This window comes from Citrus clementina, unplaced genomic scaffold (genome assembly GCF_000493195.1).
Source record: "Citrus clementina cultivar Clemenules unplaced genomic scaffold, Citrus_clementina_v1.0 scaffold_2, whole genome shotgun sequence".
Lineage (NCBI taxonomy): Eukaryota > Viridiplantae > Streptophyta > Magnoliopsida > Sapindales > Rutaceae > Citrus > Citrus x clementina.
The window spans coordinates 8,468,493-8,493,526 of record NW_006262688.1 but is presented as its reverse complement, the minus strand read 5'-3'; the positions used below and the strand labels follow the sequence as shown (position 1 = coordinate 8,493,526).

The window sequence follows — 25,034 nt, the reverse complement described above, 5'->3', positions numbered from 1 at the left end:
AAATTGCTTTCATGGTGAATTGGTGGAGTTAATTCTTTTGTCTTCAGTATGAAAATTGGCTCTAGCGTATCCATAATTGTTAAGAACTATGATGTGACCATTTTATGCATTCATCTCGATTTTTTTTTCTTTTCTAGTTTCTTATCATATTTAAAATTAAAAAAAATTAAAGTTCATGGAAATGATGTAGCAAATGAGACATGCTGCCTTTTGTGTGTGTGTGTATATATATATATATTAATAAATTATTAGTGTTTATGAATTAAGGTTCCTAGTATATCTAATAATTTCAAATATGGGTAAATAAATTTATCTAAATTATTCTTATATTGATGAAAGATGAAATTATCCTCAAACCAACTCTGATGCTAGCCACTCCTAGGGATGGCAAAATTTCGGGCTGGGTCCAGATATTGCAATGACCGGACCCTGCCCGGATGCAACCGGTCCGGGTCCGGGTCCGGGCCGGGTTTTAATCCGAGTACCCGAATTTTATATTTTTTAATATTATATGTGTATATATTTTTTATTTTTTTCTAATTTTATAAGTTTTAAATTTATTTCAATAAAATTTGACATGAAACTATAAACTTTAAGTGTTTAAAACTTTATATATGTATAATAAATGAGTCAAATAAATATAAATATTTAAAATAATATATATTTTATAATATTTTTTTAATAAAATCCGAGTTCCAAATTTATCAAGTGATGCTCAAGATCGACCCGACTTCATACCCAGCCCACAACGCCCGAGTACGGTCCAGGTCTAGACCGAACAGGTATTTTTGCCACCTCTCCACTCCAATTAAATTAAGGGCATTACGGTAATTTCATCAGCCGACGTCCTTACTCCTCATATATCACCAAGAAGTGTGCGTTCAATCAATCACTAACAAAAACCCCGGGTAAAACTAAAAGTTACCGTTGGCGAAATAATTCCTTAATGGGAAAGTTACTGAAATAAAATATAATCTTCACTTTTGATTTGGTGAATTAGGGTTTAAGTAATATCGGAGTGAGCGAGTGAGGAGACCAATCAGTGAAGATGGATGGACTCTCAAATGCATTCTCTGTGTTAGAGCTGGACGCTGACGACAGTCAAGTCAAAACGCCTGCTGCTGCTTCTTCTTCCTCTTCTTCTTCTTCTTCTTCTTCTTCTTCCTGCAAATCAGGTTTTGTTAATACTTAGCATAAATATGAACACAGTGTGATTTGTTCTGTTTAGGGTGTTGTTGTCTTTTTCACAACTGTTTGTTAATGAAAACTAAAATTTTCAACAAAAAAGAAGTAGATTTACAGATGTAATTTAGTCCGTTTATGACGTGAATTGATTTATTAATTACATGCCTTAAGAGTTTGTTTTGTGGGCCTTTTGTTTTGAAGTACTTATCTAACGGATTATATGTGTTTGCGCGAGACAGTTGAGAGCAAAAGCAAAGCAAACAGCTCTAGCAATTTGACTCTTGAAAACCAACAAAATTCTCAGACTCACTTGGAATTTGAGTACAAAATGCCCCTTGTGTGGATTGACTTGGAAATGACAGGTTTGTGTTTCTTGGTCTTAAGCTACTAGGAGTTCATGCTTTGCATATCATCAGTATTTTTCATCGCCATATATTTTATCTCTATGCATTCTTAAATTTCTTGATTTTAAGAGTTTCTTTTATAGTTTTGAAGTGCTAAAATAAAACAAACTAATTTTATTCAGGTGTCTCCATTTGATTTATACAATGTTGGGTTGGGTACTTACTGCTAATTTTGTCTATCGCACATTAAGATGAAGTTAAACCATCTTTTATTCAAGACCTATTCTAATTTTTCCTGAAATCAATATGTCAACATCACTTTCTTGATTGATATGTTTATCTTGAAATATTGGTATTGAGGTCCTTATGATCTCTTGCGCTGGGGCAATTAGCTCATATAAGATACACTTCTTTGGTTCCTTTTCCAAGTTTCATTGTATCATATATTGTTGCAAGAATTTTCATTAATAGGATGCACTCTTGCCTTATTTGTTAGAGTTGCAAATCTTTTGAGATGATCATGAGTCTGAATTGCTAAGATTAGAGGTTGACACTAGGTTCTAGTTTCTGAGAAAACAAGTTTATTTATTTTTTCTTTAAATACATTATAGCATGACAGTACTGGATACAAAGACATTGACAGAAATCTGTTCTTGCTGCTCTCTCAATTTTTAGCTCTCGTTTAATTTTTAACCTGTGAATTTGATTCTCATTCTGCTAGCTCTTTCTTCAGAATTGTTCTATTTAAGATTTCCAATAGACATTCATTTTCTTTTGCTCTTCCTTCCTAGTAATGCACACTACATTGTCTTGTCCCTGTTTAGATACTGTTTTGCTCCTAACATGAATTGATTTTAGTTGATACAACCCTTGAATGTCCCCGTATATTGTTTTCCAGTCTCAACAGGATCAGCCTGATTAATAAGATTCGTCCAAATTTATATATATATATTTTTTATTAAACTCATCAGACTGCACTGGATACAAAGACATCGACAGATATGTAGTCTTATCTCATTCTGTCTGCTGCTCTGCAGGTTTGAATATTGAAGTTGATCGAATACTGGAGATTGCTTGTATAATTACTGATGGCAAGTTGACAAAATCAGTGGAGGTATTTATCCCTGTTTTTAGTGGATTTAATGCCAATATGTTGACCTCTATTTCACACTTTCATTGTGTTCTTTTCTTCCATGCTTTTCTCAGTCTTGAATATTCTTCCTTACGAAAAATAGTCTTACACATTGTAGACATTTCTCTAGTAAATGGTTGCTTTTTAACTCTTTTAGCTATACTTATATCGCTTTTCCAATGTTTGTCGTTGTGAGTCATCTGTAAAGAAGCATCTGGTGGAAGAATCTTCTGGTTACTTGGAGAAGATAATTGTGCTTCTACTGCAATTCTGAATACTAAAATCCATGTACCAACATCATTGATAGCTACCATGTAGAAAAATAATGCGCTGCCATCACAAAACATGTCACGTCGTACTAGTTTGCATATCATATTAGCATTAATGCATGCTTTTAGATTTTTATAGCCCTTGATTTTTGCGGAGCTTCTTGTAGACTGAGTTGGACAATATTCAAACTTGTTTTAGTTGAGGATGTTTATTTACCAGAGACAAGGATAAGTCATCGATAAGTCAAAGTCGTCAAATTGCTTTAATCTTTTTAAGAATTCTGTTGTGTTGACCACATCTCTTAAGGAAAAAGCGAGTTTGATGTATTGTAATATGTAAAGAAGTGCATGCGAAATTTTTCAACTTTGCTCTTTTATTTGCCCAAGTGTGTGCACATGAACTAAATTTCGGTAACTTAGCATAGGCTCATATGTGATATTCCTTACTTCTAATGTCAATAACTATTCTTTAGGGACCTGATTTGGTTATCCATCAAACTAAAGAGTGTTTAGATAGCATGGGTGAATGGTGTCAAAATCATCATGAAGCTAGTGGTAAGCACTTTGACACAAATGGTTTGACAGTTTATCTTCATTGAACATCTGGTTATTGCTGCATTATTATAGCGTTTCTTTGTCAGAGAATATCACAGATGCTTCAAAACTTACTGCAGGATTGACAGAAAAGGTGCTTCATAGTGCCCTGACTGAAAGAGAAGCTGAAAAGCAGGTTTGTGATAACATTTATAAGTGGTCAGCCATGAACTTTAGTTTCATTGCTATGCCATTATCATTTGTGAAATTTTTCAAGTTTTGTAAATCTCATTTAGGATTTGTTTCTGGTAATGTCATTAAATGTAAACGGATATTTAAGTTGAAGCTATTACATATGAATCCTTCTTTGGCGGACGATTTTCAATACTGGAAGTGAGATATTGTCCTGGTGGGGAGAATAAGAATTGCTCATCCTCTATTCTAGCTTAGATGTTGTTTGATTTGGTTTAATGGACGAATATGGCTTAGTTTCAGTCATTCAGACATTTTTGTTTCGTTATTTTCCTAACTGACAATTATTTTAGGAAATTATGATCTGAATAGGTGGAATTATTTTTTGTGACATATATCTGAATGCAAATGGTCTGAAGAGATCTTCTAAAACGAAAAGTGTTTTTTTCATAACAAACCATAACTTTCTGCTTTGTTAAATGTAATCTTGTCTAAATATTTTTTTCCCAAATATTCTTCTAAGCAAAACAAACAAATGTAACACTTGTTTTCAGATTTTGAAGAAAGGAAAGCAAACGTTTTATTCAAATATTTACATTCAAATTTATTCAGATGTCAATCAAAATGCATATCTATTCAAATTTCAGAATTAAAAAAAAATTGAGAGATAATATCGCAATATGACATTAATTGTACTATTGGTTTATATTTGGACTTTGCAGTGAATTGCTGCTGTCATTTAAATTTTTTGGATGCTTTGAATATTCCTGAATATTTATAGCCAGAACTAGAATAGTCAAAAAGTAACTTTTCAAATTCCCTTCTTCATTTATTTTTTTTCATGAACCAACCCGAAACTCCATGATATGGCTAATCAATCATTTCTTTTATATTTAAAGGCTAGTCTTTGTCTTTAGCTGATTTTTTTTGTTGATTGTTGGCGACAGCTTGCTCCCTTGTTCAAAACTTCATAATTTTCTTACATTTAGAATTTATTTTAGTTTCCTAGACAAGAACTTTTAAAAAGAAAAAGAAAAAGGGATTTTATTTTATTTTAATGAAGATGATGGTATTAAAGAGAATGGTGCTGTATTCCAAGGAACTCAAAAAGTAGTATTTTTGTTTAAAAGAAAGCTAGACTCTGATACACTAATATAGGCTGTCTTTTAGGTTTTTACTATCGGAAAGCAGAAAGAGTGGTTGTTTAGTAAACCTGAGAATTAAGAGTTGGCTTAATTCGGAAACATTTTTTCCCATTATCCAGCATAGAGTTTCTCAACTATTTTTTAGGTTTTTATTGTTATTTATTTACTTTTTATGTAGTTAGTTGCAACTACAAAAGAGCTTATGAAGGATTACAAGTGTTGTTTTGTATCTACATGGGAAGTGAAATTTTCGGCTTTTATCAGAACTCTTTTGAGCTTTATTTAAAAGGTTAAATTGTTGAAAAGACCTTTCTTATATTGTTGAAATTTCAATTAGTAACTTTCATTTTAAAAACTTATTTGTTATGGTATTTGCACAATTTATTCCTAAATGATGTGATGACAAACGAACCACCACCAACACTCTGCTAAAAGTTCTACTCATATTAGCTCTATTTGAAGAAGATCTACTTGAAGAAGCTATAACAAGATGGATCCTTAACGTGCCTTCCTTTCTCATGTGTTCTCTTCTTTACTGCAGTGTTAGTTTCAATTGTTGAATGGGTCACTGAACATGTGCAGCAGTTCTACCTTCTTCTTTTTAGTATAAAGCCAACGATTTGGCACTTGTACCCTGATAATTTACCACTGCAGCAAACATGGTTCTTTTTTATTTTATTTTACTGCTTTGTTTGGGGGGGGGGGGGGGGGGGTTAAAGCGAACTGTAAAAGTCAATGTTAGATAGAAAAGAACTGTCCGACTACGTAATGTGCAATTGGGTTGTGCTTACACAACTACAACACCGCCAGGCCTTGTCTTTCTTTTATTCCACTTTTCAAAAGAACGTGGCCACTGTTTTGAAGAAATGACATGATAGATGTAATGTTATTTACATTAAGGATACAGATTTTGATAAATTAATAGTTAAAGTACCATAAATATAACCAAACTTCTCAGGGTGGATTTTGTTTACAACATTTGAAAAAATTTCCACCAAAAGTTTAGTAGCAGATACTTCGATTCTGTAACGGGGGCTTTAATTGGTTAGTATTTTTTCAGTACAAAAGGATGTCTTTCAGATGGTCAGTAAGCTTCAGAAAGTATCTACTTTGTAAGCTTTACTAAGTCTGGAAAGGAAGTGAGATCATCAGAGAGGGTTCTTTGGAATCTCCTGAAATCAAGGGATTAATAACATTTTCTTTTTCTTTTGATTCTTTTGTTTAATTTATTTTTATTTTGAGATGTTTGACATGGAAAATTTTGTTGGGTCCTTTTGCAGTTTCTGATGACTTTGTTTTCATTATTTATTCATGTCAGAATGATGATTTATATTTAAATTGATACCATATTACAAGTTTTCTTTATTTCCTGTCAAGAAAATTAATAACGAGTTATTTTTTCCTACCATTTTGATTGTATCTAGAATTTAGCAATTTTATTGAGGCATTAGAAATTTCAAATCATAGGTCCTTATTGAACTTCCATTTCTGTTTTATCTCCTAAAGATACACTGATCGTGCTTAGTGCAGGTTGTAGAATTTGTCAAGAAAAATGTTGGTACATACACTCCTCTTCTTGCAGGGAATTCAGTATACGTGGATTTTATGTTCTTAAAGGTAGGATACCTCAATGTTGTTATCTCTGTCCTTTAATGAATCCACTTTGTTTTAAAGAATTATTGATGTAACCTTTCTTTTACAAACCATATAGTTACACAGAATTCAAATGCTTTTTTCTAGAATCATCTGTTGAATGCTATTCTTGACAGATTTTAAAAACCCTTGGATTTTAATATTGTTGTAACTTCCATCAAAACAGGTGCACTATTTGTCTTCCTAACCTGATTCAGTTTTGCAGAAATACATGCCAGACTTAGCTAGTCTTTTCTCTCATGTACTTGTCGATGTTAGCAGTATCAAGGCTTTATGCATGCGCTGGTATCCTAGAGGTATGTTTCTTGTATTGCCATGTGAATTCTGAAAGTTGTGTGTTTTCCACAGAAAGCATAATGGATTTTAAATTGGTATAGCTTTGTTACTTTTCGAAGTTTCAGTTGAGATTCCAAATCATAAATTTTGCCCTAAGGATGTATAAGTTGTTTGTTAAAAGTTACCATTGCTTATTTTATAGAATATGCGACCATCATATGATTCATATTTGTGTTTTCTTGTCCTTGTCACTATGAGTCTTCAGGAACCATACTGCATTTTGACTCATAAATAGTGTGATTCAATATACATTGTTCTGTCATGCTTACTATTGATCAGTGCCTTATGATGCCATAAATATTTTACATTATTTTCTAATTAAAATTAATATACTGAGATAAAAGTTGAAAATCCAGTGTAGAATGTTTTTTGTTGGCTTTGGTTCCTTTACAAAAGCAGCCACTTTGACTTTTAACTTTTGTTTTGGCTTGCAATAATGTTTCTGAACTCAAGCTGAGTTTTGTGAATCTTGAGTGTCGATGGCTGGAGATGAGGTCAAACAGTTGAAACCTGGATTTTTAGATTATTCTTTGACCTTAAAAATAAACAGGAATGAAGACTACTGTTGTTCAAGTAGTTGAACCTGAAACCACTTAATCTTAGTCCATGTGCTTGCTTACTGTTTTTGTCTTTTCTTTCGGTTCCAACATATATGGAAAAGTAATGAGTCAGTCTGAAGCCACTTCATACTCTGTGTATACTCAAGACAGTGTCAATAGACAGTCAGTTCTCAAGCACTCATCAATCTTTATCTAAATACTAAAAATAGTTTATTGATCAATGTCAAATCATTTGTACAGATTACAGGAAAGTTCCTTCAAAAGAACAGAGACACAGAGCCTTGGATGATATCAGAGAAAGCATCATGGAACTCAAGTACTACAAGGAGAATATATTTAAAACAAATTTGAGGAAGTGATGCAAATACAATGCAGATTGATTTGAGTCCTAGTGAGTGCATGATGTCTACCGACACCATTCTAAGTCCGAGCTTTTGCCTCTAGGTTTTTGAAATAGGGGCTAGTTTTTGTAAGTACAATATTTCCTTTAAAAGTCCTAGTGAGTGCATGATGTCTGGCCTTGAGCCTAGTTAACTAGGTTAATTTGGCCTCAAAATTATTTATATCAAATTGGTATTTCTCTTCTTGTTAATTGGCTTTGGTAGACTCATGTGGCCTCCATGTGTAAAATTAGCCAATTAGGTAGTTTTTTTTTTTTAATCAGAAATTTGAATGAGCGAGCGACAAGTTTGTTTTTCATTTTTTCAATATCTAAATATAAGTGGTATCTTTTTTTTTTTAAAATAAAAAACATTTAACATGATTATTTGACATTTATTTCTTTGTATATTATAACGAAAAAATGAGATTAAATTTTATAATTTAGGAAATAAGTATGTCTAATAGAAATAATTTTAGAATGTAATATTTATTTCTCATTCAGATCTTTTTTCTATTCAAATAAAAGTTACAAAAGTTTAATTTTTTTATTCAAATGCAAATAAAATTTTTAAAAGTCTGAAATTAATAAAAATTTCAATATCAGATTTTTAGCAAACAAGTCTAAGTTTCAAACTTAAATAGATAAATCCAAAAAATTCCTAAATATTTTGAGGGTTAGTGAGTGTATGGTATGACTTATTTAATGGATATAAGTGCTTATTTAATCTCATAAACTCTTATAATAATTTTTGTTGTTATTTGATTGTTTTTCTAATAGAATTTTTAAAGTTTAAATAAGTTATTTTGCCTATAGTAGTAAAAAGTTTAAATTTTAAGTTTTTGGGAATTGAGGCTGAATTTTTTTTTAAATGTAAAAATATCTAAAATATTTTTTTTATTTATTTGAATATTTTATTTTATTTTTTTCATAACATAACTTTAAAAAAATTTGTTTATTAAAGTAATTTCATAAATTTTTAATAAAAGCTTTTATTGTCAACTAAAAAATTAAAATTTATTTGGTAAAAGTTGTATTTATAAAAACTCTACTAACAATAGCTCTAATTAAATAAATTCTATTTAAAAAGTTGTATCAAAGAACCTTAGTGTACTTTTAGGCGGCTAGGATGAGTGAGTGCAATGTAAATATTCGTAGGACTCAATTTAATTTTTTAAAAGTTTAATTTCTCTTGTTTTAAATTATAATATTGGGTAAGTTAAGATTAAATTCATGTTAACTTAATGGTGTGTTTATTTTTTGAACTAGAAAATCAGAATTATTGACGATTTTTACTTTGCAAAATAAGGTTGGGAATGAGAATTGGAATCATAAGCCCACCCTAACTTAGGAATGGAGAATGAGAGACTAATTCTTAAGGGGTCAGTAATGAGCACGGATTGCCATAACTAATCGATTTATCCTCCCCAAATCAAAAATACACATTTTGTCCTCAATTTAAAAAAAAAAAAAAAGAACGCAGTCTATCTTGGGATTGATTTGAAGCTGACGAGAAGCAGAAGCCTGCTGCCAAATCAATGTCGTTGGTTGTTGAGTAGCAACAGTAGTGACATCGGCAGCAATGATTACGACAATAAATAATTACTGACCTTTTAATAACTTCTTACAATTTAACTTATTTCTATTATGATTTTAAAATAAAATAAACACATTAATAATAATCTAACTTATTACAATTACAATTCGTACAATTAAAATAAATAACTTATTATAATTTTTATTTTTCATTCTCATTTTAATTTATTCTTATTTTTATTCATTTCGATTCTAACCCATCTCGATTCGTATTTGGTAAATGTACTGTTAATGTAATAATACTAACGACCCGTCTGGTCCCATTTTCAAGTTTCAACAATCCAGCTCCACAGCAGCTAATCTAAAATAATTTTTCAATATAACTGTTAACAGAAAAAAGAAAAAAAATATTTACCATATAAGGATATTAAGCTTTTCTTTGACAAATGAAAAATATAGTTTTAATTCCATTTCAGATAAAAAGCCACAATATTTTACTAACAAACGAATCCTATTATTGTTTAGTGACAGATGTACAAACACTAATTGTTGTTTATAAGTATCTATAGCTTTAGAAGATTAACAATCTTGAACTACAGTCTTGGAACTTTTTTGGAAACTTCATAAAATAAATTGTAAGTCTTTTTTTTATTTATTTAAAAAAATGATAAGTGTAAAATAAAAGTAAATAGTGTTGTTTGTGGGGTTTAGATAGAGAAGGAAGCAGTTGGGCCTGGCCCTAGAACTTGGTAGTAGTATAGTAAGTTAACAGTGTACTTCTAATTCTAGGGTTTTGTACATTACATGGCATCATCTCCTCTTGCAAGAGGACTGACTGAAAGCAATAATAAGCATACTTATTTCCCTTGCTTAACTAAAACACTACGACACAACACTCACTGATTTATACTACCACTACTACTACTACTGCTGGTGTTTCAATTCAACTTTACCTCTTTTTCTTTCTTTCTTTCTTTCTCTCTCTCTCTCTCTCTCTCTCACGCACTCGTATCGTATAAAAAACAAGTCGCACAAACACTTGCGCTGTTCTCCGCCCTTTTTTTTTTTTTTTTTTTTTTGCCCTTTTAGACGTTTGCAAGTTGCAACTGTCAATCTCTCTCACCAACAACACGCACACTCACACTCTTTCTTGCACAATAAATAAATAGAAAACCCTAATCCCAACAAAACCCTCAGGGTGGTGCCACTGGCAGTTGATTGGTTTATTGATTGATTGATTGATTATGGTGATGGCGGAGAATGAAGGAGGAGATGAACCGAAAGAGATGGTGAGTGGCCCCAAGCATGTATGGAATAAAAATGTGGTGACCAGCACTGGTAATGATGCTCCTGTCATGGGTGCTTCTGATTCTTGGCCTGCTCTCTCCGATGCTCAAACTCACCACCAACGCCCCAAGACTAATCCTGCTGTTGTCGATTCTTCTTTTAAGCTCTCCTCTGATCCTCAGGTTTCTCTCATTTGTCTCCTCTGCTTACACTTTTGGCTTTACGTTTATGCCATTACTCATCACTATATGGCTACGCGCCTTGATGGTTTTGTAAATGAATCAAGTATTTCAACTGTAGCTTCTTAGTACAGGTATTGATCATTTGTTTCCTGGAGTCTTTCAGGGAGCAGTTGCGCAGCATAAGACACATGGTTCTGGAAATTCGAATCCTTCCCACAAGAGTTTGCCTGTTCGTAATCACAAGTCCGGCTCTAAGCGTAATCCAAATGCCGCGCCGCCTTTTCCTGTTCCATTATCTTACCATCATCCTTCAGCGATGCCACCAGTTTTTCATACTATGGTGCCTCCACCACACTTTGCTGTTCCTGGGTATGCTTATCCACCTTACCCCGGACCCTTTCCTGGTGCTGAAAATCAAACGCCAGTGCAAGCTTTTGTTCCCCCAGTTCATGCTATTGATGCTGCTAGAAATGTTCAGCCTCCTCCTCCTCGTGGAGATCCCAATGCTTCTGTTGCCAATTTTCCTAATAGAAGACCTAATACTCAAGAACCTGGTGGCCACATGAATCATGCCTGGCATCATCAGCGAGCTTTTGGTCCCCGAGACAGTGTACCTGTGCCACAGAGTATCGGACCTAGGCCTTTGGTAAGGCCTGCCTTTTTTGGTCCAGCTCCTGGTCCTGGATATGTGGTCGGTCCTGGCTTTCCTGGTAATAACTTGATACCAATGTAAAGGTGCCTTTATTTACCATGTGAAGATTCAATTTATTATAAATTATCTCACTCTGAGGAGTACCACCCTGAATGTTGCATATTTTCATTTTGGGAAGCTCTTTCTTTCTTTTTTTCCATTTTTAAATTAATTGCTGTCCGAAATTATTTGTATCTATCGCACAGGAGCTGCACTTTGCTATGTGCCTGTCGTACCTCCAGGCTCTATTAGGGGACCTCATCCTCAGCGTTTTTTTCCATATCCTGTAAATTTAGGGGCTCCAATGCTGCCTCCAGAGACATTAGCATTGAAGGCTAACATTGTGAAACAAATTGAGTATTATTTCAGGTATTCATCCACACTTTACCACATATTTGGCTTAATGTTATTTGCTGTTATTTCAGTATTAAATTGTATATTGCTGATTAGGGCAAAAATTATTTTATTTGTAATGGGGCTCCAACAAAATGTGTTGTTGCTAATCTAATAAATGTAGCTTCTATGTTAATTTGTGAGCCAATGATGTCATGATTTACCGCATTGAGTTATTTCTGCCATTTGATGGTAGCTTCAATCTCTCTGGATTTGTGTCTTCAATGATACCAGTGTAAAGGTGCCTTTATTTACTATGCGGTCGGCTGGAACAAGGGAAAAAAAATGCCAGTGTTTCTCTTTATATTTCTTTCAAATCAAAAACGTTTTTATCTGTTCATAATTGAAGTGTTGTATTATTTTCTGTTGCATTTTTAACTTCTTTTGGCAGTGATGAAAATCTTCAGAATGACCATTACCTAATATCCTTAATGGATGCCCAAGGTTGGGTTCCGATAGCCATCATCGCAGACTTCAAAAGGGTATGTTTTAACCAATGATGGATACTGTATTACTAGAACGCTACATATTAGATATGCTAGCTTTTGCAAGATTTAACTGCTTATTCACAGTTTCTGATATGTGAATATCTCAAAAAAATTTACAATAACCTATTGAGTTTCTATTTTTACCCCCTATTTGGGTAACAGGTAAAAAGAATGAGTACAGACCTACCATTTATCCTGGATGCCCTGCAAAATTCTAGCACTGTAGAAGCTCAGGTTAGATTTCCTTGCAGTGAGATATGTGCTCTTAGGTATTTCTTTTCATGCTCTATGTGTGATGGTGGCTGCTCGGTATTTTTTGACGCGGACTATTTGTGATTACTTAAGGAGTTGATCTTTTACTGTTTTTAATTATTTTTATATCGCCCGTATTCCAGAGTGTTAGTCTGCAACTCTCATTTTTCAGACAAATTTGTTTAATGCACAGCAGATAACCTTCTTGAAAATTTCAAATTAGGTAACTTTGTTTGTCTAAGCTAACCATGGAGTACTCATTCAGTGTCCTATACAAATTATATCTTTTCGAATTCTGTGTTCAAGATTTTGATGAAAAACTCTTTTCACCTATTGTGTTTCATCTTAGAAAGTTATGTAATAATGAACTTTACATGTCAAGGAGATTTGGGTAATTCATTTAATTACGTGATTGAGTGTTTATTTTGTCATTGTATTTTCATCAGATTATAGAATGCTTGGAGCTTTATTGTTTACTCTTTTCTCCAACTGTTTTTTTTTTTTTTATTGGTTCTCCAATTGTTAATTGACCAACGATTTGAATGGTTTTTCCTGAGACTATCTTATAATTCTTTCCTATTATTTTATTTTTATTTAAATATCATTATTATTGTTTTTTTGTTACAGTTGCTTGAGGGTTTGTTAGTCCAAAATTCTGAGTTTACAGCATAGAGCTATTTACTTATCTGTTTTACTGTAATAATGATCAGGTTTACATTCTGATTGTTCTCTCTAAGCATAAACTAGGTCTTATTCTTAAATGTTTCGTTTCTTAGCAAGAAAAAAACTAGGTCTTATTCTTTTAAATTGATTATATTTAATGGTTTTTCCTCACATTCGTCTGCTTTGGTTCAAATTTTCAATTTTATCATGGATTTTTTTATCAACATTATTTTACTATTTACCCTTCCTAAAGCGTTATGAATTTAATTTTATTAATAGTACAGTTTTCTTTATTATTAAACTTAATGAGGTGTTTAATTCAAAAAAAAAAAAAGAATACTTTAATTAGGTGTTTTCTCTAGAAATCTTTTGTCGTTTCCTTATGGGGCACACAAAACTTGAAGTTATGATTGTAGTTGCCTTGTTAGTTTCAAAATAGTGTACATGGGACATATAATATGGAACTTTAAATGATTGGTTTAGCTGATGGCAGGTCGAATTTCCCTTTCTATAACCTAGGAGCCTATGAGCTACTTTGTGAATTTAGTAACCTATAAGAGGCTGTCTTTATGTTTGTATGAGGACTAAAATTGCCATACCCAAGTTAAGACATTATACTCTTTCAAAGACAAAACATTGCTTCTCAAAAAAAAAAAAAAAAAGACAAAACACTGGGGGATATATAGACTATTGAATGACATTGCCAGTTTTTGCTTCTTTTCTTAATAGCCTGTTACTGAATCTACTTGTATTTTGTTATTGATCTAGGGTGACAAGGTACGTAGACGTGATGAGTGGTCCAAGTGGATTCCAGCTTCTGTGGAGCAGACAATGTCATCAACAGCTCAGACTTCACAGAGCCAATCTGCAGAAAACCCTGTTGATTCTATTGGGAATGGTGATATAAATAAAGATAATAAAAGGGAAATGCCCAAAGAAAATGTTGGATTTTCATCAAATACTGGAAATTTGATGGAGAATGTGCCACCTAGTTTTGATAGTGTAGAAATTGAACCTGATAATGGTGAAGAGCACTGTGATGAGTTTCTGCTCCTTGATGATGGAAAGCAAGCCTTCTCTGCTGAAAACGGTGACTCAAGAACATCACTCTCTGAATCAGACACGAAGTTTTCCAACCTTGGAACCAATCACAATATTTCCTCTGAAGATTTGTCACAAAGAACTGAGTCTGCAAGATTTGGTGACTATGGAACTCAAGGCTTGGAGCGATCATCAAATGTGGCTGTTCAGAATCTTATTGAGCTATCAAATGATTTTGCAAACACATTTATGCTTGATGAAGAGCTAGAGATTGAGCAGAAAACGATGAAAAAGGATGATCTTTCCGCACACAAGAGGTAGTGCATCCTTTGTATTCTCTTAATTTTCTTTATCCTATATTTCAAATTTCTGTATTTCCTTTCCTTTTACTCAAAATGTTTACAAATAGGATCTCTCTCTCAATTTTTAATTATTAGTGTTACTTAATTTCTTTAGTTCTGACTTTTTTGGTTTCTGCTGTTTCTTTTTCCACCACTTCTTTGGCAAGTAATCTTTCATGGAGAATTATGTTAATCCTTGTGTTATACTTGTATTTAGAGGTTATGTGCTATATACTTAAACCAAAGTCTTGAACTAAAAAGTGGGACAACTGTCTTTGTCCTATTTTAATTTCCCTTAAGGTTAAACTTGTTATTGTAAAATAGGGGTTTTATCAGGACTTTTGAGGGATGTAAGTAGAACCACTATATTTATCTCATGAATTTACGAGCTTCTATGAAATGAATCTCATTACAAATGAGTTTAGGTCTGAGTGCCATTTCAAGGAAAAAGGAGTCCATGTGTATTGCAACAGGCACTGCATTAGATTAATTTAATAAGCAACCATTAAAAAGTTTTTTCATCCTTTTATAATAATTTATCAATGACTTTTTGAGATGACTGTTTATTGTTTTTTCTACAGTTGTTTGTGGTATAGAGGAGTTTATGCATGATGTTATAAGGCCTGAGAGATTGCTTTACTTCCTGAATTGATATTTAGTGGCATTTTGTAAATTTTGATTTATAGACTCAAGTGCAATTGCCTGCATGATTTTAAGGGCATTAAAATTCTTCATGTAGATAACTTGTGACTAAAATTTTGTTTTTATATTTCTCCGTATTTTTCAGCTTGCATATGAATGTTGGGTGTTTTAAAACTTTCTGCAACATAAGTTGGCATTTTTGCCATTGGAATAAGTATCTGGTGCACATGGGTTCTAGAAATCTTATAGGTTTTTACTTCGAGGATTTGATGATATTGCTTAAAGAGGAATAGAAAAGATGGAGAAGAAGTAGTAAAGGTGAGTTACCGAGGGTGAATGTAAGAACTTAGTCAGCCATGCCTTTGATCATCAGAGTACTGTTTTGGTATATTGTGGACTTCTATAGAATTGTAATAAGCTGATGACCAGCAAAGCTACAGAAACTAAGATAAGCCTTTGTTGGAACTATACAGGAGTCAATTTTTTTTTTTTTTTTGGGGGGGGGGGGGGGGGCTTCAATGAGAATATTTATTGAGCTAAATTATTTTGCTGAGAGGTGAACCAGTACTCCACAAACAGAATATTAAACAAACAAGAACAGACAACACCATATCAATAAAATTGCTTATCATTGAGCTTGAATGAGAAAGAATGGAAATCCTTACGCTAGTTGGGGAATGACATAGAAGCAGACCCAATAGAATGCATCTAATTCCATAGAAAATCAAAAGCTCCCTACCAATTTTAAATTTTCTGGTTTTATTATAACCCAAAAAATGGTGTGGTTCCATGATTCCATAATACTCTCATCTTTCCTTTATTCAAAAGTATAAAAATATCTTTACATTTCAAAGAGACACAACTTCGATGCCATCCAATGATGAGGACAGATTAGCGTCTCTGTTTTATGCCTCCCACACCAATATGGAGGTAAGTAAAACATTACAAATATTGAACTTGTCATGGGTTGTAAGTAAAGGTAAAGATAAGCAGCTAGACTTTTAGCGCAATGATTACAGAGTGCTATTGCATTGTTTAAGAAAAGAAAACTCGACAACCCTTATATCGCGCCCTAAAAGTGTCCCTTATACACCAGTGTGGAGGTATTATTGTTCCCTTATTTAGGCATGTAGGCTCTCTTCCAAGCCTGCAATATTTTCTCAATTCTATACTTAACTGAGCCTCAAAACTCCTTTTTGTTTGGATTGTCACTTAAAGGCAGACGCATATATTTTAAGGGCTGGCATTTTGAGAACAACCACCTTAGCAGAGTTTATCCCTGCTGTTTAACTGTTATGATCTATTCAATTTAAGCCCTGAAATGACAGTTACTAACTTTTTTTTCTATTTCCCTCATCTCCAGTTAACAATAGCCTTCTCCTGCCCTATGCAAAATCCTTCAACAGTTTTTGCTTCCTTAGCCCAAGGTGGGCAAACTTAGGGTTTTGTGTGGTTTGGTATGGGGTCAAACTGAAACATGCCAAGAATAACTGGTCCTGTTTCACCTCTAAAACCAAACCAAACTGATTTTACCTCTCAGACTGAATTAAACAAGTCAGAATGAGAAAACCAATTTCTTCTCTAAAATTGAACCAAATCTATTGGAGAACTAGATCTAACCAAAAGCTGAACTTAACCTGGTGGTTTGGTTCAGTTCAAACAGTTTGGTTAGGTTATAGTTCTTTCTGCCCATGCCGACTATTGCCTAATCTAGCTGTAGATAAATTTTGTTTTCCTTAAAAATAAGCTCTTCAGATTCCAAATAGGCTTAAAAGAAGAATTTATTAAAACTGGCTACAATTGGAAAGAGTCTGAAAATGGAGCTATTGAATTTGCTCTTCAATGGTGGATATCTGGAGTTACTATTTAGTATGCCTTATATTTGAAACTTCCATATCTGATTCCTATCTCTAGTACTTCCCCATATCTATGTAACCGGAATGTATGTGGGGGTTTTGGACTCTGACTCTAGCTCAACTCTACGTAACTTGGATGATTGATCATTATATTGGAAGTTCCTTGCTCTTGCTACCTTTTTTCTTTCTTATGCTGAATTTTCAAGATCTGTCTATAATTTAATAATGTTCATAATTGGCTATTTATGATCTGTTATGGAAGTCTGACCAAAGAAGCTTTCTTTTGCTAGTTTCCCCATGTTCTGCTTTTAGGCCTTTTTATTTTTTTGTTTTGGGGGGGGGGGGGGGGAGTTGTGGTTGTTGGTGTGGGTGAAGGCATATTTATTCTCAACTTCAAACGCGTCTTGCTCATATGAGAATATCTGGCAATATCACTTCTTTATCAGTGAAAGTAGGCTGATGCAAATATTGCTCTATATAATAGTTGATACTAGGTTCTTTATTTGTGCAGTTCTTTCTTTTGTTCTGGGATCAAAAACATTGGCTAGCTTTTTCTGAATCTTAGTGCCTTGGATACAGATTTCTTTATGCTGTTCAACTCTTGTTGATGTTCTTTTTAAGTATGAGACTCCAAATGCTGACCATATTCTTGATTTTCTGAATGACTTGTTTTTCCAGGATTGACGATGAAGATGATGAGAATGTTGTCGTCGATCAGGATGTTGAGAGACTTATAATAGTCACCCAGGTATGGCCGTTGAGTGGCAATTTTCTTTTCTTTAGTTGATGTGCCTTTCTTTATTTTAATTTTTTTCAGCTTTGTCAATGTTCTCAGTTGTATAGAGTATCTTATGTCTCATTTGATTCTTAATGGTTCATATTTCCTTCGCTAACTATTAATATGGGTTTATGCCATGTGAACTGAATCAATAAGGTTTGCATGCTTGCATATTATAATTCTACTATTATATTGTTGCTATTGATGTATTAGGGATTTTTTGTTTCTTCGTCAAGTTGGTTGCTGTAGAGGCAGTGAACCCAAATTAGATTCAGGCGTAATACACTTTTTAGTTACTGGGAGAAATCAAATACTTTCTTTCGGATCCAGGAAAAAGCTCTCTGAGATCTTTTTACTTTTGGAAGATAAAGGAGTGAAACAATGAACTTATTGAGATTGGACGACCCAAAAGATTCTTTCAATTTATCAGTTCGGGGTCCAATGGAATTCATAGGTATAGGAAGAAGCCCTGTCAGATAAAAAATTTTCTTGGTTCCTTATTCCTTCAGAGTGGGGATTGTGCAGTATAGAAGCTGTCAAGAATTCTGAGTCTCTGACAATCCTTTAATATCTGTCTTGGAAGTTGGGTACCAGGACATATCTTACTTGACCTCTTCACCTCGGCAGATGAGAGATCAATTTTCTTTTTTCTCCCCGTAGATATTCACTTCAAATGTCAATTTCATGTAGAGTTACATAACTAAAGTGAAATTTTGACTCTGATGTCCACCTGGGTGACATTCGATTTGGCAGTTGGAACATTTTGACTATGCAGACTCACCTGTTGAGCAAGTCCTGATTGTCATTTCTAATGGAAAAAGATTTCTAAGCACTTAGGTTATGGTTATGTCTATGTGAAAGAGGAAATAGAAAAGAGACTTGAAAGATGAAAGGACGAGCTTAAATATTTTTATGGTTTTATTCTGATCATTTACTGATTCTTTAACCTGTTGCTCTTCTGCTTTAAATTTGCACGTAAGCTCTTCGAGCGAGCAAGACGTTTGTTGGTTGTCCTAGATTGTTTTGTTTTATTATATATCAATATGTTCTTGATAAGGGTGAAAAAGCTGGCAACACAGAGATCTATTGTATCGCTTCCTTTTTAGGCTAATTGGCATTGAAGATTAGAATAGATTTTTAAAGATACTTTCTGAATTTTTGCTTTGGTTTTTTTTTTGGGGGGGGGGGGGGGGGGGGGGTCTTTATGGGCTTTGGTTTAAAATGAATTTTAGGATATTTGTTTTTTCTTTATACATTTCAATGGCACTCTGTTTTGTTTTAAATTTGAAGTCATCTCGGGTGTGCTTTCTTGGAAATGTACTTAACGATCTCCAGGCAAAGGAAAAGAATGTGTGCATTTCACTAATAATTGCTAGTAACCATTACCTGACTGTTGTAGCCACCATGACAGGAGGCACTGTAAAGGGGCTAAAAAGGAAGTTTCCTCATCTACTTGGAAGTTCTTATATTCTCTCTAAGCAGCTCTTTCCAGTGACCGGAAAAATATTTTGTTCAAGCTTTGATCACTTAAGAGGTTTTTTACGTCAGCTAACATGTCTTACCCCTTCTGGGTACTGCTTAAAAAGCCTTGAAGTCAATTATGTTATGCCTTAACTTTCCTGATAACGCTCATCGCTGATTGTGTCTGATGAGATTGTGTCTGATGACGGACACATAGAATTTGGTTAGTCTTCAGCCATACTGCATTATCAGGCTATTGTTTTCTTGCTGATTATTTAGAAAATAATATAATTTTCCTGCTGCTTTAAGCTATGAATTTCGGAATCAAAATGTAACTTCTTTTGAACTTCTTGTTCTGTTTTTGTTCTTTTGCTTGCTATACCCTATCTTTCTCTCTCTCCATTTTGTTAATTGATCAATGTCTCACACTTCTCACTCCTGTGCAGAATAGTTGGGCGGTTGAAGGATCTAAAACTGGTGGTAAAGGATTAAAGTCCATTTCAAATGAGCTCGCTTCTGCCATAAATGATGGTCTTTATTTCTTTGAGCAGGTTAAGATGCCTGTTGCTTCTTTTACTTTTATTACCAGCATCACATTTTTGCACTGTTCAAGTTCACTTACCATTGAAGTTTTGTAACCATATTAAGTTCCTTGAATGTTATCCTGACAGGAGCTTAAAACTAAGAGATCTAGTCGTAGAAAAAATAGCTCAAGTTTTGAGAATAAGGATGGAAACCTAAGATCTTCAGGCAGTACTTCAGGAGTATCAAATTCAAAAGCAGTTGACAATTCAGCTTTCAGTATTAATCATGAAGAGTCTGGAACTTCCCGCAGAAAACAAAACAAAAATATCCCCAGGCAACAGACTTCCCTTAAGCAGCGATTTTTTTCAAGCAACTTTAGAAACCATGGAACTGGTCGAAATTCTCATGGATTCATATCAGAAAGTCCACCAAGTAATTCAGTTGGATACTTCTTTGGTTCCACCCCTCCAGAAAATCACGGGTTAGTTGAAAGTGATTGTTGCTAGTTTTTATACTACAATACCTCAGATTTTCATATTAGCATTAGTAGCTCTTGAAAGCAATAACTGAGGTTATTATTGGTTTCAAATGCAAGTATTTTATGTTCTGTATGCTAATTGGATGAGATCTATGCTGATTTTACCAAATTTTTGGGTTTTCTAATGAATCTACATTGTGCAGCCCTAGGCCTTCAAAGTTGAGTGTTTCACCACATGGCACTCTTTCTAGTGGTAGTCCACCCGTGGGTTCCATGCCAAAATCATTTCCACCATTTCAACATCCCAGTCATCAACTGTTAGAAGAAAATGGTTTCAGACAGCAGAAGTAAGGGGATGTTGAATTTTTTTCTTTTGTGTGTGTGTAGGCATATGCCTCTGTTGAGAGACTTGTGCGTTGGAAGTTGGCTGAACTCTTTCGTCTTATCTGAAGGTACCTGAAGTTTCGGAAGCGGTGCTTAAATGAGAGGAAGAAATTGGGAATCGGCTGCAGTGAGGTGGACTTTGTCACGAAACTTTATCTCTTGATGCTTTAACTGTATTTCAGAAAATCAAATTAATTGGTTTTGATCATATTCATGATTGTTTCGTGGCTTAGAGAAAAAACTATTCCAAGTCTTGTCACTTTTGTTCATTTTGCTGATTTACTTCCACTTTTACTTTTATGGTTAATGCTTTGTCTTGTCCCTTACATTGCGTTCCTCCTCCTCTACCAAAAGTACTTTTAATAGAAGGATGTTAAAAGGCCTGTCTCCTTCCACAAATAAATTGTTTGTAAACAACAACTCAGCTTGGCGTTGTCATACGTTCAGTGTTATGGGTGATGGTTTTTAGTGTTTCATCTTTGATGATTTAGTAAATCAAATCTCTTTTTTTGTTTTTTATTGGGTGTCTCTAGTTATCATTGTCTTAACCAAATGCTTCTTTCGGTCCATTTTTATAAGCTGAACCGGACAAATTTAATTTGAAGTCATTGTCATTATGTTAGATAAATAAAGGAGAAACTTGCTTTCATCTTTTCGTTTGTCTTATTTTTCACATTTAGAAGTTCCAGATGTTTCCATTTCCTCTGCCTCCAGAGGCTTGCACTTGTTTTGCTATTGTAATGTCAGCCCCTGTCATTTTTCATGCAGGAAATGAATACACTGTACAGGTTTTGGTCATATTTTCTTAGAGAAATGTTCATCCCTTCTATGTATAATGAGTTCCAGAAATTTGCCCTGGAAGATGCTGCTGCAAGTTATAATTATGGGATAGAGTGTCTTTTCAGGTTTTATAGGTAATTCTGGTGAATTATGAGTTTTTCACTCTTGTAGGGTGTTTGAAGCCCACTTTCATGTTGCTTCCCTCTTTCATTTTAATTAATGTTTGTTCTACTACTTTTAATTATTTATTTTTCCCTTAGTAGAAGCAAGGGGTACCACTGGTTTTGTTAATTTGATACATAATAATCTTAAAAAAGATTAATAATAATATAAGAACTTTTTCTTTCAGCTACGGTTTGGAAAAGGAGTGCCGAGAGGACCTCTATAAGGACTTTGAGCAGCTGACTCTTGACTTCTACCATAAAGGCAACCTTTATGGTCTTGAAAAATACTGGTATGTACTTCCTGCCTTTGCTCATTTTGGAAAATTGGGACAAAATCATTTGGGATTGGACAAATTCTTATTACGACATGGAGATAAAACTTTATAACTGTAGTTGGGTCTTTAAGTTTGCGGTGGACCAGGCAAAGTATTTGGGTAGAAGATTGAAATTAGAATCGCTTGCCCGCTTGGTGAATGGAAAAAGGTTCAAACTTTGAAGGTAAAGGAGTTGTTAGAAATTCAAGGGGTAAAAGTGACATTTTGTAGGTATTGCAGTGGGAACTCCTGTGGGCTTGCACCAAAGGCCCCTAGGGTTATTTTTGCCTCAGACATTTCTAATATCAGCCTTCACTAAATTAGATCTGATTCTTGAGTATAAGTGTTATGATGTTTGTTCAAATGGATTCATTTCTTGAATATAAATGGATGAATTCAGTTTTACTGATATAACTTATTTTGGACGTGAAAAGGTTATTCTCTTGATTGGAAGGCCTAACAAGACTTTTGTACTGTCTCGAAGAAATCAAGCATTGTTCTGATATCATTACTTACAGTTTTTAGTTTGAATTTAGTTTGTATTGTAATGTTTTAAGAATTGCAGAATATACTTGCGTGCAGTTAGAATCATCTGACGTACTACAATACATGGTTATTTATTTTTATTTCTTTCTAGTCTTAGAAATTAAAGGGTACCCTGTGATGATGTGAAGATTATTATCTGAGCTTGCTTTTATGGATCAGCTGCTGTTACTATTTTTAGTGAGCTGCTTCCATTTTATTTTTTCTAATTAAAATTGCTAATGTGGCAGGGCTTTTCATCATTACCGAGGGCTACGTGACCAGAAAAATCCCCTAAAGAAACATCCGGAACTGGAAAGGTTGCTCAGGGAGGAATACCGTAGCATAGACGACTTCCGTGCCAAAGAGAGAGTTAACAGTTTGAAAGCAGAGAGCCGCTAGCTTCAGGTAATTCCTGTGTTCTGGTGGCACCGAGCCAATGATATGCCAATTTTGAAAACCGATCCTGACGAGTTAACAGAGAGTTGGAGTAGCAGCCTGCATATGCTTTCAACGCCAATGAATTTTTTGTATATTGTATATTGGGGGAAGGATTGTTCAGGTATGAGGGCCGCCGAGTGCTGAAGTTTTGTCATGGTTCTAATATTCAAGCTTTTCTGGCTCCCCATCCTTTTTATTTTTGTTAATTCTGTGTTGTCTGCAAGCTTGGAGAGGTGCCTCTGTTTTTTCTTGGGTCATTTCACTTCCCCCTGAATTGTAACTTGTACATAAAGGAAACTGGAAAACCCCCAAAAAAAAAAAAAAAATTGTAGGAATCTTGTGAAAATGAACAATAAGAGAGAGTCATTTTTTTGATGTTAGTCTAATTTTCTGGTATTAATCTACGTTGATTTCTTCAGTAGTTAACATTGTAGACGTGAAGAAACTCTGATTGTGATGGACGTTCAACCTCACCTACAGTTTTATTCTGATACTTCATGTTAGTTTAATGGTAGACTTTTTAAGGGAAAACATCCACCGTCATTTAAAGTTTTACGCTTTATAGAAAATACACACAATTTTGAAATCTTCAGTTGTCCAGGCATTTGAATATTTTATAACTTTTCCATTTCTGTCTTAATATTGTTTGCGGTTTGATGACATTAAAAGGGTAAAATTATCATTTAACATTCACATACAATTAATACGAGAAAAAGTTTTTTTCATTCTTAGAGTTTTATGTAATATTTCATTTCATCTCTATTTTTTACATAATAGTTTAAAATATTCTTCTGTTAACTCAACGTTAGTTAAATATCGTTTATTAATAATTCGTTGAGGGTAAAAAATAATTTTTTTATGAAAGAGAAAATTAGAACAAATAAATAAAAGTTTATATATAATTAAAAATTATTTTTATCTAATCTCACTAAATAAGAAATACCGAAAAAAAATGAAACTTTTAGTTCTAGCAATTGTTTTTGTAGTTTTCTCTATTTTAGCGGCATAAAAAGCCCTATAAAACTTAGATCGAAATACTAAAAATAATCACAATTTTTATGTTCATATAAATATACCCTCTAATTACACTGTGAGCAAACTTGGGGAGACAATAATGATCAAAGAAGAGTGATGGTAAAGTTCAAAATAAAAATTGATTGAAGTTTAAAAAGATATTTAACACATGCAAGTAAATAAAATTTGGTTGTATTTTTGAGTTTTTTTTCCAATGATTTAAAGATATTGTGTTAATTACAATTTGTTACTTATGGCAATTATTTAGTAGCTATATCAAACTATTTCATCGTCGATTTCATTTAAACAAATTAATGAATTTTGCATATTTTATAGTGTCATTTAATTATGTAAAAATTTTATTTTAATATAATTTGTATCACTTTAATAAAAAATCATATTGTCTTTAATGAATTACTCGTTAACGACATTAAACTAATAGTGAATTAACGGAAGGATATTTTAATATATTTTTAAAAAATATGGATGAAATGAGCTATTGCATGAAACCTTAGGGATGAAAATGATTTTTTTCTCGATTAATACACTTAGTGTGATTTTGTTCAATCATTTGTGGTTTAACTTGTTTGTTTTCTCAATTTAATATTTAAAAATGTAGCTCAAATTAATTTTTTTAATCTTTTTAACCCTCTTATGATTCGAATTCGAATGATCGATTAAAAAAAATCAATTGAAATCAGTCGACGAGTCCCAAAAGACTTAAAAACATTTATTCTTATATGATTGAACAATTTTACAAACCATTAATGGCTTTTCCCAAATTAATTTGAGGTCCTTAGGAAGTTGGACTTACTGTCATATTCTCTAGACTTTGGCTCACTAATAGGAGGATTGCATAAAAGGGACAACTACCCCAACCGTGGAGAATATGTCAACCAATGTAGAGAAGGGATCTCAAGAGGAAGAGGTCAACTACTTAAACTTCTTAAATTGTAACATGTTATCATGTAGACATCACATGTAATTTTTTTGCATCTAAGAATTTCACCCAATAATAATTTAAGTGTTATGTAATTATTAACATATTTTTAGTTATTGAGTATAATTCTTG

At 33.4% G+C, this 25,034-nt stretch overlaps 2 protein-coding genes across 6 annotated transcripts; both read left to right on the top strand.

The window, feature by feature from the left end:
- The first annotated feature begins 914 nt into the window (after positions 1-914).
- LOC18050905 (oligoribonuclease) lies at positions 915-8,030 on the top strand. 2 transcript variants are annotated; one of them, XM_006446331.2, is made up of 8 exons: positions 915-1,175; positions 1,425-1,547; positions 2,567-2,643; positions 3,404-3,485; positions 3,605-3,660; positions 6,332-6,418; positions 6,660-6,750; positions 7,591-8,030. In XM_006446331.2, exons 1-8 carry the CDS (start codon positions 1,049-1,051, stop codon positions 7,707-7,709), a joined length of 762 nt encoding a protein of 253 aa, XP_006446394.1. In that variant the 5' UTR covers positions 915-1,048; the 3' UTR covers positions 7,710-8,030. The 2 variants fall into 2 exon arrangements, with proteins under 2 accessions (XP_006446394.1, XP_024047569.1); XM_024191801.1 differs by having other exon boundaries at positions 3,572-3,660.
- Positions 8,031-10,070: 2,040 nt separating this feature from the next.
- On the top strand, positions 10,071-23,154 carry LOC18050904 (la-related protein 1A). 4 transcript variants are annotated; one of them, XM_006446328.2, is made up of 14 exons: positions 10,071-10,734; positions 10,898-11,444; positions 11,632-11,794; positions 12,210-12,300; positions 12,469-12,540; positions 13,990-14,579; positions 17,780-17,849; positions 19,787-19,891; positions 20,012-20,346; positions 20,547-20,690; positions 20,796-20,859; positions 21,496-21,641; positions 21,857-21,961; positions 22,759-23,154. In XM_006446328.2, the coding sequence occupies exons 1-14, from the start codon at positions 10,510-10,512 to the stop codon at positions 22,907-22,909; spliced, it is 2,808 nt and encodes a 935-aa protein (XP_006446391.2). In that variant the 5' UTR covers positions 10,071-10,509; the 3' UTR covers positions 22,910-23,154. The 4 variants fall into 4 exon arrangements, 3 of the variants coding, with proteins under 3 accessions (XP_006446391.2, XP_024046246.1, XP_024046247.1); XM_024190478.1 differs by having other exon boundaries at positions 10,853-11,444; XR_002907090.1 differs by lacking the exon at positions 21,496-21,641 and having other exon boundaries at positions 10,853-11,444; positions 22,759-22,847.
- Positions 23,155-25,034: the final 1,880 nt, after the last annotated feature.